Source organism: Canis lupus, chromosome 25, assembly GCF_003254725.2.
Source record: "Canis lupus dingo isolate Sandy chromosome 25, ASM325472v2, whole genome shotgun sequence".
In the NCBI taxonomy this organism is placed as follows: Eukaryota; Metazoa; Chordata; class Mammalia; order Carnivora; family Canidae; genus Canis; species Canis lupus.
The window spans coordinates 34,242,803-34,257,587 of NC_064267.1; the positions used below are offsets into that span (position 1 = coordinate 34,242,803).

The following is a 14,785-nucleotide window of genomic DNA, read 5'->3' on the forward strand; positions in this document are numbered from 1 at the left end:
AGGCACAGGAGCTCCCGCTCGTATCAAGAGCATACTGCCGCCCAGCAAACTGGAAGGATCCAGAGCACCAGAGAGGGCTGGCTTGGCACCAGTTCCTCCCACACCACAAACAGGAGTGACCTAGACCCTGTCCCCACAGATGCCCTTGTCCTGTGTGGGAGCCAAATTCAGCGCCCCCTTCAGGTTTTGCCTCTATGGCTTTGTTCATGGTTACAGAACTGTGCAACAAGCCCTCTGTGACCCACACCAGCAAGGAAGGCTAGGACCAGTTCAAAGGGTCGGTGCCGTCCGCACTGGGCACATGGCAACAGGTTAGGATGCCCGACTTGTTAGAGGAGACTGAGCAGGTGTCACACAACAGGTGCAAACCCCCCTCCCCTGCCCCAACTGGGTAAACACTGGGCAAAAATGCCTTTGAGGCCCTGCTGGGATTCTCCAGGCCAATCTAGACCCCCCTTTCTTCAGCAGCCCCAGGTCTAAAATGGGAAACCAACAGCACCCCCTAGTGTTCCCTGGCAGACCATCTCATTTTGAACCAACTTTCAAATTTTTATTTTTTCTCAACTTCTGGAACTAGATCAAACTGAAGCCCACCACGGCCCACAGGGACACCCTAACAAACAGTACAGGGCTATTGTAGTGTCAGGAAAGGCTAGTGGTGTTGGGGCACCAGTCTAGTCCTTGGGGGTGCCAATCCAGGCTTGCTGGGCCCCTCAGGGCCTCAGGGAGGTAGGAGACTCAACTGCAGGTCGCTCTTTCTTCTTGTGTTGGAGCCCCAGGGCCCGGGCCACCAGCCTCCTGGCCACCGCTGTATTGGTCTGCGGTCTCACCTTCGCCAGACGCAGGAGCTCTAAAAGAAAGCCCCATGGATGAGGACCTGAGTTCAAGGCTATGGCCACCACTCTTCCCGGCGACAGCAGCCTAGAGGCCATCTGAGCCAACCTCTAAGGCCCAGCTGGGCCCACAGCATGGCCACATGCCCGTGGGGTCCTTGCTTAATCCTGCCACCTCTGCATCTTCCCTGCCTGGGCCACCTGGGAGAAAATCAAGTCAAGATGGGACACCTGAAGCTTCTGGACTGACCAGATACTGTCCTCAAGCCCAGGCAAAGGCTACATGGGCCACAGGAGCAGTGGATGGCCCCAGCGGGCCTCTACTGGGCCAGTCTTGCCAGCCACTTTGCAGCCACAGAAACTGGCCTCTAAAATCCCTCATCATGCTTTCAGGAGGGAGAAGAGGAAAAAGGAGGAGCTCTCATTTACCTGGCATCTTCTACATGCCCCCCCCTCCCCCCCATTGCTCCAGGCAGGTCTGCCGGGCTGTTTTAGTCACCCCTCCAGTTTACCCTGTACAATCTGTTTATTTTACAGAGAAAGGAACTGGCTGACAGACCTTTTCCTCAAGGTGAACTTAAATAAGTGACAGAAGCAGGCTCACAATCAGGGCCGACCCCAAGATCCAAGCTCTTCTTGCCCCACTGTAAAATATGGTTTCCATGGTCCTACAGGAAAGACCATGCTTTTCCCTGAGCAACAGCCAGAAGAGGGAAGCACAGGAGGGCAAGCCCAGAACAGAGCAGCTGGCTAACAGCTCTCCCTGAGGGGGCCCCTCTTCCTGGGCACCCCCGGCTCCTGGGGTGTGCCCAGTGGGCCTAAGACAGAGAGCTGAAGGACAAGGAATGAATTGGAGGGAAGGCCCCACCCTGCCCAACCAAACACTTGCCCACTCACAGCCTTCCCATCAGGACACAAGTGGCTTCCTTACTTGGCCTCTGCAAGGCTTTCAGCTTTGACTGCTTGGTTCCTTGCGTGAGGGGCCGGATCTTGAGCATAGGAAACTCCTTGGTCAGGGCTTCAGCAGCTACGGAAAGAAAACAGATCTGGAGCCATCCCTTTCTCTCCTGGTGAAGTGCCCCGTCAGGGCCAAGGAATGCATGTATCACCCCAAACTGATAGAGCCCCTTTTTTGTACCCATTTAAAGCTCAGGGACATGGCTGCCCTGACAACGCTGCCATCAGTTGGCCTCACCCGCCCCCAGAGCCCCCGCAAGCTGCACAGGGCCCCTGTGCTCTCAGATGAGAAGCCTGTGCAGAGCCTGGCGTCCGTGCTCCACCGTGGGCCCGTTAGGAGCCATAGCAGCGAGGCTGCATCAGTGAAGGCAGGCTGCCACCTTCAAAAGACCAGGAGCTCCAGATAAACTCTATCCCTTCCCCTAGTCAAGACCCTCCCGGTGGATGCCCTCACTGCCCAGAGTCGTGCTGCGCTCTGCCCACAGAAGACTTGGGCTACAGCACGTCAGACATGGCACGCCAGAGCAGCAGGTGCAAGCCACCCCTTTACACACAAGGAAGCTGAGGCCGGACGGGACCTGCTCTTCACTCACAGCTTGGGAGCGCCCAGGAGGCAGCCGCGGCCATGCCGCACCCAGTGCTCACTGTTTCGATGCACCCTGTGGTCATCGCCCTGCCCGCCCACAGTCAGTTACTTCTTTGGGGCAGCAGCAGCCCCCAGGCCCCAGTACTGCTCCCTCAACACCTCGGGCTCTCCTGAGAACTGGGCTCACAGCAGCTACAGCCTCTCCCTGCTCTGGTGTTCAGAAGCTTGTGGTTGTGAAAAGCCCAGCTAAAGGGGTCGGGGGTCTTGAAAAACACACCCAAAGTGAGCAGCAGGGGGAGGCAGGGCAGCTTGGGAAAGTGGCTGAGAGGGGGAAGGTGCACTGCAGTTACTGCCAGCAGCCTGGCTGATGTCCCCCGACTCGATACTGAGATGCTCCGTCACCTTGAACAGACCACTTACATTCTTGGAACCTCAGTCTCCCCACCTGTAAAATAGAAGTTATCTGACCTACTTCCTGAGGCTGCTATGAAAGCTGGGTAAAAACATATCTTTTTTTTTTTTTTTTTAAACCATATGAAATTGCCAGTATTTAAAGGCCTTTTACCGGGATCCCTGGGTGGCGCAGCGGTTTGGCGCCTGCCTTTGGCCCAGGGCGCGATCCTGGAGACCCCGGATCGAATCCCACGTCAGGCTCCCGGTGCATGGAGCCTGCTTCTCCCTCTGCCTGTGTCTCTGCCTCTCTCTCTCTCTCTCACTGTGTGCCTATCATAAATAAATAAAAAATTAAAAAAAAAAAATAAATAAAGGCCTTTTACCTATAAAAAGAGCACATTCATATGATTTCATTTAACATGTGGAAGCACCCAGAGCTCAGCCTGTGACATGTGCTCAGTAAACATCACCTGAATCTGAAACCTCTGACCTGAACAGGAAAGAGTGTGAGCTGGCCTGGCCAGCGCCCACTCTGCTGCCTCTGATTTCTGGACTGGGCAGGCTGGGCATAGCTACCAGTCCACCTGCACAGGTGAGCCTGCACCCTAGACACGGGTGATCCTTCCCTTGTCAATGGCAGTCAGAGAAAGGGCCGAGCCCACCGTGAGCTGCATACCTGAGGCCAGGCAGGGAAAGACACCGAGCGCGTGTGTGTCATCAACCCATTGAATCTTGAGACCCTTCTCTCTGTGCCAGGGAAGAGGAGACAGAGTGAGTACAATAGCAAGGGGCGAAACCCTTTCTGCGAAAGGAGTCCCCTCCCACCTTCAATCCTCCAACACTATGAGCCCAAGACAAGCTCCTATCTCCCCTGGGAAGGAAACAGCCCTTTGCAGCAAACTTTCTCAAAGACGGTTAGCTTCAGAAAGGCAAGTATCACCCCTGTTAATCAGGTGGGTACCAGATTCCTAGAACTGAGGAAGACAGGACTCAAAAGAGCTCGAAGAACACAGTGCCAAGGGTGAAGGAGGCTGCACACAGCTACCACCACAGTGAGGACAAGGGCATCCAAGGTGGCTATAAAAGGGTTTATGTACTGGGGATAGGGGAGCAGAACCTAAAATAAGGAGGTCGGTGCTACTGCTTCTGATCAGCTTTCTTCTACTGCTCAAGAAAGCCACACTGAGTCTGGGGCTGATAAGAGGCCAGAAGCAGTTTCTCTATGGGCACTGCTCACGTCGGCTGAAGAAGTCACAGGTGCCCCACTTTGGCCATGCCTTTAGGGAGTGAGAGCAGATGAGTGTGCTGCACCAAGCTGCCCCTTCAGCCTTCCTCAGGCTCAGAGAGGCAAGGGAGGGCAGTTTGGGAAGCAGTCCGAAAACGAGGCCATGAAAAAAAGGATTTCTATTTTTTTCCCCTCAAGGATTTTTATTTTACTTATTTGAGAATGAGTGAGTAGCGGGGAGGGGCAGAGGGAGAGGGAGACAGAGTCCCAAGCAGACCCCACACTGAGTGCAGAGCCTGACTCGGGGCTTGATCTCAACACTCCAAGATCATGACTTGTGCTGAAACCAAGAGTCAGGCACCTAATCAACTACACCATGCAGACACCCCGAGAAAGGGATTTTTAAAAGAGTAAGCAGGAGGGGCACCTGGCTGTCTGTCAGTGGAGCATGTGATCTTGCTTTCAGGGTTGTGGGTTTGAGCCCCATGTTGGATGCAGAGACTTAAAACTTAAAAAAAAGAGAGAGAGAGAGAGAGAGAGACTAAACAGGAAAAGAGAAAGGAAGCTGGAGAAAGGAAAATGAGCATGAGAGAAAAAAGAAAAACAGAAAGAAAAGAAAAAAAGAGAAAATCAGAGAAAAGACTGGAGTTAGATCCAAGAAATTTGGGGAAGCAGAAGTCTTTGCTTGCAACATACTCTCCTGGTGCCCATCTCCACACTGACTCTGCTCCAGCTCACTGCACAAACAGTTCTTGCACAGAAAGAGGCCTCAGTCTGTAGACTGACTGACTGACTGGGTGGCCGGGACATAGAGCAAGGGGGGAGGCAGTGGGCTCCCTGGGTCATGCATCCCAGCAGAGGGCCTGGCTCCTGGCAGACATGTGGGTACGCAGGGGGCAGGATGGAGAGCTGCTGCTGAGTGCCAGAGGACCAGATCCAGGGCTGCTGCACATGCCCACCACTAAAAACCCAGCTCTTTCCTTCTGTACAGTAGTGGCCAGCGGGAATATGTAGCCCGGAGCAACCACATCCACTTTCTGCCCTTCTTTCCAGATAGCTTGATACTGTGGGACGGGCAGGCAAGTGTCCCCAACCACAAAGCGATGTCCTCGCTCCTCTCCAGGGGCGAGCACCCACCTCCCCTGCCTCCCAGAAGCCTCATGAGCACTCACTGGAACTCGGAAAATGCTGCCAGCAGATCCTCAGTCTTAAGTGTGGGCGCAAAGTCGTAGATCTCCACCACATGGGCAAAATCCTTCTCTCCAGGCAGCTCCTCCATGAAGAAGGACGTGTCCACATGGATCTTCTCTACCTGAATCTCCTTCTTGGTCAGGTTGTCTATTATCTGGGAGAGATCACACCCTTTAGCAAGGGGAGCTCTGACACACAGGGCTCCAAACATCTGCTTCAAAACCAGAGGCCTGCAGGCAGAAGCAGGGCTCACACGGCAGAGAGGAGGGCACCACACATGGGTTTCCACAGGAGCCACACTTGGCAAGAGTCTGGGAAAGGCAGCATGATGGCAGGATGGGCTTGAAGGTGGAGAGGCAGGAGTTTTAGGGAAGGTAACTTACTTTTATGGAGTCCTCACTGGGTAACTGGCATTTACATGCACTATGTTTTATAGAACCCTGAAAACCATACTCCATACACCCTCTCTGCAGAGAGGAGCACTATAAATCAAAGAGCTAAGTAACTCCCCCAAAGATACATAGTAAGAGACAGAACTGGGCAAGTCCAGGATCTTTCCTCCCTTTACTAACAATGGGATGTTAAGCAAGTCTATCTGGCCTCTACTCCTCATGTACAACATAGTAATAAAAGATGCCCACCCTCCCAACCCAACACCCTAGCCACTCTGAGAGGCAGATACACAGTTCCAAGGAAATGAGATTTGTAACACAAAACTTCAGGCAGAAGAATCATTCTCATGACCAAGGCCTGTAGTCCTTAGGAAGCAATTCCACATATACCCCCCATCTGTTACTTCGTGAAACAATGTATTATTATCTGCTTCTCACATGGGGAAAGAGCAATTCAGAAAAACAAATGATCTGCCCAGAGAGGAGCTTGTCAAACAGCTCCTGCATGGCTGCACAGGGACCCAAATCCACACCTTTGACCCCACATCCTGAGCCTTGTCCCCTCCACTGTGTCAGTCCCTGCTCCTTCAGGCAAGTCCCACTGCCCCTCCCCTACGTCTCCAAAGGGCCCCCTATCACCCAACACCCAGCCCTGCTCAGCCAGCATAGCCCCCACCCCTCCTTGCCAGGACCCTTGGTGCCCCCATCCACCCAGGAGCACACCCACCTCACTTCCGCCCTCCCTTTTCTGGGCTTAAGAGCCTCATCACCTCCTGTAGCAGCTCACTGTAATCGACCTTGGAGCAGCTGCCAGGCCCCTCCTCTTCCAACTCTTCGTTTTCCTCATCTGCCGCCAGGCTCTTCTCCACCTCATTCCCACTCTCCTCTTCCAAGTCCAGCCGCAGACTGGATCCAAGCCGGGTGGCCATCTCCAACCCATCTCCCATCCCTGAGTGGCTCTCAGGCCGTGGGGACTCAATGCCAAGTGGGTCCAGTAGCTGCTCACTGTCACAGTGTTGGTCTGGGCCCTCTGGGTCCACAGGTGCCTGAGTCATCAACACAGGAGGGTCCGGAACAGAGTTGAGGTCCCCAGCACCAACATTCCCAGGCTCCTCCAGAAGGTCACCAGCTGGAGCGTCTCCTTTGAGCCCTGGGGTAGAGCATGGTACCCCTTCTTCTTGCTGGCGCAGTACTCGGGGCACATACAAAGCCTGGTCCGGTCTGCGTCCACGATGACCCCGGCCAGCCCGTGCCCCTCGAGGACCAGCAGGTGCTTGGTTTGAGGTGGGCCAAGGACCTCGATATTTGCCAGGCTGAGAGGCAGGAGGGTGGCAGGAGCCAGAGAGTCCATCTGAACTGGGTGACCTGGAGCAGGAACAGGAGGTGTGATCAGAGCAGTGCATGGGCCCCAAGGACAATGGTTTACTGGAGCTACCTGCCATTCAGGCATGAGGCTCTCAAGTCAGCATTAGGCCAAAACCAAAGCCAAGATGACCCCTGAAAATACAATAGGAAGGCAATATAAAGGAGGCTGAATGCCAACTCTGAAGAAGCACAACGCAACCAGCTCTCCCTCTGGTGTCATAAATTAGAGACAGCTGAATCTTCAGTTATACACGAAGTGAAGTAATTGCATTTCGGTAACTTTGTTAGAAAAATATGTAATGGGGGCGCCCGGTGGCTCAGTCGATTAAGCATCCAACTCTTGATTTCTGCTCAGGTCATGACCTCAAGGTTTTGGGATCAAGCCCCACATCAGGCTCTGGGTTAAGCATGGAGACTGCTTAAGATTTTTCTCTCTCCCTCTGCCCCTACTCTCTCTTATTTAAAAAAAAAAAAAAAAGAAAGAAAGAAAGAAAGGGCACCCCAGGAGGCTCAGTGGTTTAGCACCACCTTCAGCCCAGGGCATGATCCTGGAGACCCGGGATCGAGTCCTTCATTGGGCTCCCTGCATGAAGCCTCCTGCTTCTCCCTCTGCCTGTGTCTCTGCCTCTCTCTGTGTGTGTGTGTGTGTGTGTGTGTGTCTCATGAGTAAATAATTTTTAAAAATCTTAAAAAAAAAAAAAAAAAAGAAAAAGAAGTAACTTTAAACACCAGGATCACAGTCGCTGTAAGATCTTATGAGATGCACACGGGAACAGAGATGCGTGAGGTTCAAGTGTGCTTCCCACATTCCATGGGCTCTTGGGGCAAACACTCTCACTGCCTAACCTGCTCTATCTTTCTGTCTTTCGGCCCAAGCACATAACTGAGTTTGCTGAGCGAGTCCCACATACAGTACACACCGACTGCACTGCCGAAACAGAAGGCGACGACTTTAGGCAGCTGCGGTGGGGACCTGGGAAGCAGCCTGGAGGCTGCCGGTCCTGGTTCCCGACCAGTGCACCTGCCAACCCACAAGGAGGTACTGAGGGCCCCCAGAGCACCAAGATACACACCTGATATCCAAGTGGCAGATGACTGTCCTTCTCTTCCAGCCCTCCCCAACAGAGAAGCTGCTCAGAAGATCAAAATTCTCTGCTGTCCTGTGGATCAGGTACCGGAGACGACTGGAGAGTGGGGGGAAAAGAAGTACCCTGGGAAGGGACGGGAATGAGCGCTGAGCAGGGGCCTAGGGCCTGACCCCCACCAGGTCCATGCCCGGTTTGCTCCCTCTGCCCCCCTGCGTCCCTGGCCGGCTGCAAAGGACTCGGGCATAGAGGTTACCACGCGGAGGTCCTGGTGCAGGTGCTGAGCCATTCCCTTCCTGGGCTGGGGCCCTGCAGCCTCTGGGTGATGCCCAGAACCGCACAGCAAAGATGTGGCTGGGAGACGCCAGCGAGTAGGGCACTAAACCCAGAGGCCAGGACCAGAGCCAGGGAGGAACCAGCCGCTTGGGAAGGGGGCACAGGGGGCTCGGCACGAGCCTGTCCTCCCGCACGGGCAGCCCCCCCCCCCCCTTCCCCGGCCCAGCTCACTTTGACAGCTGCTTCTGCAGCAGAAAGCGGTCCAGCTCCTCCTGGATGCGGTGCACAAAGTCATTCTCGGCGGAGGAGAGGAAGACGCCGTCCAAGCAGAGGAGGGCCAGGGTGGCGGGTGGGAGAGCCTGTGGGGCAGACGGACCCCGCGGGATCAGAGCACAGACCCGGCCCCCCACCCCCACCCCCCCTCCCCCTCCCCGCGCAAGTGAGGAGCAGGCTCCGGGGCGGCGAAGGGATGCGCCCAGGGCTCGGGGGGAGGGGGGGGGATGGGGCGGAGGGGGGGTGGGGGGCGCTCCCGGGCCTGCACCGCCAGCCCCGCGCCGCCTCGCCCTCCGGGGGAAGCCGCGGGGCAGCCGAGGGCGCCTGCTCGGGGCTGGCCCCCAGCGAGAGCCCCGGGGGTGGCGCCCCGCCCCAGGCCGCCCGCCGCACTCACCGCGGCCGCCCCGCCGCCGCCGCCGCCGCTCGGAGGGTCCCCGGAAGCCCGCTCGCCCCGGCGCGCCCCGGCGCCACCCGGCCTCCGCGGGGCCACAGCGCCACCGCGCGGCCCGGGGGAGGCATCGCCGAAACGGCAGAGGGGCGTGTTCCGGAATTCCCCCCGCCCCCCGCGCTTGAGAACACATCATCCCCTAGGATTTTTTTTTTTTTTTAAGATTTTATTTATTTATTCATGATAGAGAGAAGCAGAGACACAGGCAGAGGGAGAAGCAGGCTCCATGCAGGGAGCCCGACGCGGGACTCGATCCCGGCTCTCCAGGATCACACCCTGGGTCAAAGGCAGGCGCCAAAATGCTGAGCCACCCAGGGATCCCCCATCTCCTAGGATTAACCAAGTTCAGCGCTTTTGAGTGGCTCCTATGTCCTAGGTGGTGGGGTACCAGATTTTCTGGTCCAATGCACCCCTCCCGAGGGACCTAACAGAGGAATAAGGAGCAAGGAGGTTTGTGGGCACCAAATATTTCAGCACCTCTTGCGCATCACTGCCCTTCTGCTGCCCTCATTGATGGAATCTGCAAAGAAGTCCCGCTTGACACCAAGGGGTCACTGACAAGATGCACTAGCCTTGTTGGTAACTGGGCGAGGTAGCCACCTGCAGGCCATCAAATTATACTACTCTGCTACATCCACAAGTAACTCCAGCACCCACCTTAATTGGGGCTTGAAATTCTTGCCCTCAAACAGCTCCTGGCTATTAATATCTAGAAGACCAGAGTAGAAATCCTCAGGCATCCTATGAGGCGCTGAAATGTAAGCCCTTGATCGTCCTGAATCCAGAAGCTCAGAGCAAAGCAAGGCCCCAAACTAACAACATTTAAGAGATGGGACAGACTGGAGGCACCTGCTCTGGGGTTGAGTGTCTGCCTTCGGCTCAGGTCATGATCCTGGGGTCCTGGGATCAAGTTCTGCATCGGGTCCCCGCAGGGAGCTTGCTTCTCCCTCTGCTTATGTCTCTCTGCCTCTCTCTGTGTGTCTCTCATGAATAAAATAAATCTTAAGAAGAATAAAAGAGAGATGGGACAGTCTGAATGTGCCCTGCAGTAGGATACTGGCAAAGGTTACGGGCACAGCATACCTCAAAAGGTGGGCTAGGAGAAGAGGCCTGGGAAGAGGAAAACAGAAAAATTAAGATGCATTTTTGCTTTCTCACAATTTTTTCCAGAGTATTTCTTAAGAAGATGGTGGTGTTATATCACATTTACAAAGACTATCTTTCTAGGTAGTTTGAAGAGTAAAAAGGACCTAGAATAAAGACAAAATCCAATACAGGGAGGACTCAAGGGAGCCAAGTCACGAGTCTCTTTTCTGGGCATGGTTGTGAGGAGCTTCTGAAGGCCTGACAGATTCTCTGCCCTCATCCTGGAGGGGCTTGCAGTCCCTGAGGGAGCAGAGGATGGGAGGGTGACAGGAACAACAAAAGACACCCTTTGGGCTCCTGACCCCACCAGCCCCACCCACACGCCTTAGAGGCTTCAGTGAAGTGGGAGCAGGCCTGGAGAGAATGCTGAGTGGCCACATGATGGCACTGTTTCTCTGACCAGGCTTCCTTGCCTGGGAGGTACGTGGCTGGGAGGCAAGCCCACTTAGCCACAGCTATGGACCAGATCTGACCTGGGAGAAATATGCCCGGTGACTCAGGAAAATAAAGGCCCAACTTTCTCAACAAAGTGGTTGTCTCTCCCCCAAACAGAGGGACAAATCAAAAACACAGAAAATAAGCCATGCCCTCACCTCTTCAGAGCTGGTCTGCAGTACAGATGTACAGCACATTCAGAGAGGGTAGAAATAAAGCTCATAGAGGAAGGCTGCCCCTGAACCGCTTTTACCACACTTTCTTCAGGTGGCTCAGAGACTAAATAGAAAAAAAAGGCGTCAGCAGGCAGGCCTCCACATGGGTGGAGGTAGTGAAGGGATGCTTAGATAAATGTGGGAGGGAGTCAGAGTGTTTCTACCCACACTATTTTGGGACAATATTAGGTAAGGATAAAATGGGTCCTATTAACCAGAGGTGAGTAAACAGAACAAAAAGCAGCACAAAGGATATGTACAATTTCTACAGAAGAAGAAGAAAGGAAAAGCACATAGGAAAATGAGCAGAGCAGAGAATAGAGGGTAACAGAATATTGGAAGATTCTCTTGAGAAAAGAGAATAAGATTTCAGTTAATAACTGCTTCACATTCCCAAGGAAATCAAAGAAATCCTGATTTCCATGTCACAGCGGATAAACCAACAGATTGAGATGAAAGAGAACTGTCAGAACCATGGGAAGATGTAAAAGAGGCAATCATGTTCATCACAGAAGCAGCAAAAACTAGAGCCAACAAAGCAGGGACTGCTGAGTAAATGCTTGTGGGAAAGAAGATGACTATTTACGTAAAGCTTGCCATCTAAACTGCACTCATTAAATCCTCACAGCAGCCCTTTCAGATGGAGATTGTTAGCCTACTGTACAAGAGTAAACTGAGGTTTAGCCAAGGACACCCAACTACTAAGTGCAGAGTTGGAACTCACTCAAATCTAGCTTTAGCCTGACTACCACACCCATGCTCGGAAACCCCACAGGATTGAGATTCTCCATCTTCAGAATGTCATTAGAATTGTCTTGGTGGCCAGGAGCCAGATTCAGAAATCAGGAATGAAATAAGTTCGATGAATCCAATCAGCCGGAGAAGCACACTGGTATGTGCTATAGATTTTTACTCAAAAGAGGAGGTATGATTATGAAAGAATTGAATGCAGGGGACATGGGGTTACAAATAGTCCCATCTGATGACATGGACCAAGAGTTCCCTGCTGCCAGAGTGTCTTCTTTGTGTTTAAGGTGAAGTTTAAGAATATCCAGTTTATGATTGTTATTGAAAGTTCTTGTAATGTTTGCATAGTTTGGCATATTAGAGTATCTAACACATTAGGCAGTGATCCCAATTTAAAATGTGAAATAGATCTCAGGCTTACAATTTTAAATGGGCAGATGTAATGATGTGGCAAAAGAAAGGCAAAAGAATTGTAGATAAAATTAAATTTCCTTACAACTTGCAGCAGGTCGACAAATACTTGAGAGAAGCTGAATAAGAAATTCCTCTGGTAGCTCACAACTGTCTTAGTGTTAATGCTTTGCTAGAGGCAAAAATCAACCTAGCTTGACAATAGCTTGGGCCTCCTGGATCCTCGAAGTTTTCTTTAGCATATGAAAATCATTTTATTTTTTTTTTTTTTAATTTATGATAGTCACACAGAGAGAGAGAGAGAGAGGCAGAAACATAGGCAGAGGGAGAAGCAGGCTCCATACACCGGGAGCCCGACGTGGGATTCGATCCCGGGTCTCCAGGATAGCGCCCTGGGCCAAAGGCAGGCGCCAAACCGCTGCACCACCCAGGGTTCCCTGAAAATCATTTTAGAAACTTCCTTTCTTTTAAAACTTTAAGTATATAATCAATAGCTCCTCACAACCCCAGTACAGCTCTTTCTCCCCACCAGTCCGGGCCTGGTGCTTTAATCAAGACATTTTTTTGCAACAAAAACATCTCAAGTCTTTCTTGACTATTTACTCCTGGCCCATATCACATCAGTTAAAAGTACTTGACTAAGTTGGTAAAAAGTATTATAATATTAAAGAGAGCTGGATTTACAGTATTTTAAGATCAACAAGAGTTGTTTAACAGCATAGAGAAATGTTTTTGCTTTATAGCTCACAAGGTCATCCATTTGATATGCATTTAAAAAGTGAGGACTTCTGAAATATAAACATACTTTTCCCTATTCCTCCCACTAAATACAACTAAAAACCCTGGACATTATATATAAAACAAACAGAAGGAGGCTGAAAGGTGGAGAGAAAAAGGCTGACGAGCTAGGGAACTCAGGATTCAAGGGAAAATGAAGTGGTATATTTCTTGGGTTTTCTTTATGCCTCAAATTCCCAGACTTGGAGCATGAAGCCAACAACCCAGAAACGTCGAAAGACACAGACAAACAAATCAAAACAAAAACCTAACAAATGCCTTTTTTTTCTCTCTTGCCAAAGAGGCAGGCGAGCAAGAAAGAAAACTTTTAGATAATTACTGTTCTACTACCCCAGCCAGACGTTGTCCTCACTCAAACCCGCAAAACATAACATAGGAGTCCTAGACTGTAACCTTCATCACCTTGTAATAAAGTGCCCCGAAGACAATGTCAGAGAAGGCCCAGTAGGGAAACAGGCCTTTCATCCTCTCCAGGCAGTAATGAGCCCTGGCCCCTGCCTACAGTGTCAGTAGAGACCACTAGAGAACCTAATTTCCACCCCCTGCTCAGGAGTAAAATAGCACCCTCCTCCTCACTCTCCCCACTGGAGTGGTGGCATAGGAGGCCTAGTGGACAGGAGGACTTTCATACCACCCAGAAATCAAGAGACCACATCATCCCCATGGCGTCACTGGAAGCCATGTGGGGAGCAGCAAGGCAATTCTACCTCTCCTAGCCAGGAAAGTATCTCTGGAGGCCTGCTGGGAAGCCAGAACTCCCACTCCTACCCAGCAGTAATGACTCCACCTAAGTTGTCAATGGCATATGAGTGGGAAACCTGAATTTTAGATTCCACCTGCAGCAACATGGCAATGCCTCCCATTCCCCTGTCAGAATGGTGTCAGAAAGAGATAGCTAACAGAGATATAATTAAGATCCAGAATCTCATAACACCCAAGATGTCCAGAATTCAATCATAAATAACTGGGGATAACAAATACTAGAAACACTTCAGATTCCATGAAGAAAAGGCAATTGATACAAACACTGAGATGCCAGAAATTTCACATTATCCGACAAAGATTTTAAAGTAAATGCTTCTACAAGCAATTGTGAACACACTTCAACTAAATTAAAAAGAAAAAAGTCTCAGCTAAGGCATAGAACATGTAAAAAGAAGAACCAAAAGGAAATTTTAGAACTGAAAAGTATAATGAAAATAAAAAGTTCAGTAGCAGAATGGAAGAGGAAAAGGAAAGAACCTATGAACTAGAAGATGAAATAGAAATTACCCAATCTGAACAACAAAGAGTAAACAGACTGAAAACAAAAATGAACAGAGACTAAGGGATCTGTGAGACTTTAACAAAATGATTTTACATAGATGTTATTAGAGTCCTAGGGAGGAGAAAGAGGGTGAGGTGGAAAAAGTGATCAAAACAATGGCTGAAGACTTCTGAAATTTGGGGAAAAAATCTACTTGGAAATTTGCAAAGGGTCAATTTTCCAAGAACACATAGCAATTAAATCTGAAGAAATCAAGACAATCTCAGATAATGGAAGAGTAAGAGAATTTGTTGCCAGAAGATCTAGCCTAAAAAGAATAGCTAAAAGAAGTTTTCTAAACAAAAAGGAAACAATAAAAGAATTTTAAAACATTAGAATGGAGAAAAGAACACAGTAAGCAAAAATATAAGTAATACAATAGATTTGCTTTTTCTTCTTGAATCTTCCAAATTGTGCTTGACGGTTAAAGCAAAAATTATATGTACTGGTTCTAAATGTATGTAGAAGAAATATTTAAGACAATGTATTATAAATGGAGGAGGTTAAAAGGACATAAAGGGAGTAAAGTTTCTATATTCAAATTGGTAAACTAAGAACACCAGAAGATTGTGGTAAGTTATGTGACATAAGCTATATTAAGAAACATTTTAAAAATACTATAGATAGGTCAAAATGGAATTCTAAAAAATGTTCAACTAACCCACAGAAAGGCAGGAAAAAGAAAGCAGAAATGGAAAACAAA

General features: G+C 50.6%; 1 protein-coding gene across 4 annotated transcripts in view; it reads right to left on the reverse strand.

Annotated features, from left to right (window-relative positions):
• R3HCC1 (R3H domain and coiled-coil containing 1) overlaps positions 1 to 14,785 on the reverse strand; it is a 47,587-nt gene that overhangs the window by 27,527 nt on the left and 5,275 nt on the right. The window contains exons 2-10 of one of the 4 annotated variants that reach the window (XM_025463091.3): positions 10,764 to 10,884; positions 10,108 to 10,134; positions 8,535 to 8,662; positions 8,016 to 8,153; positions 6,348 to 6,942; positions 5,167 to 5,339; positions 3,446 to 3,516; positions 1,765 to 1,860; positions 529 to 850 (exon numbers count right to left, since the gene is read on the reverse strand). In XM_025463091.3, coding sequence (XP_025318876.3) covers positions 714 to 850; positions 1,765 to 1,860; positions 3,446 to 3,516; positions 5,167 to 5,339; positions 6,348 to 6,942; positions 8,016 to 8,153; positions 8,535 to 8,662; positions 10,108 to 10,134; positions 10,764 to 10,802 — 1,404 coding nt within the window. In that variant the 5' untranslated portion in view covers positions 10,803 to 10,884 and the 3' untranslated portion in view covers positions 529 to 713. Of the gene's footprint in view, positions 1 to 528; positions 851 to 1,730; positions 1,861 to 3,445; positions 3,517 to 5,166; positions 5,340 to 6,347; positions 6,943 to 8,015; positions 8,154 to 8,534; positions 8,663 to 10,107; positions 10,135 to 10,763; positions 10,885 to 14,785 lie in introns of those variants that run through there. The other 3 variants (XM_025463090.3, XM_049100907.1, XM_025463092.3) reach the window with 3 other exon arrangements.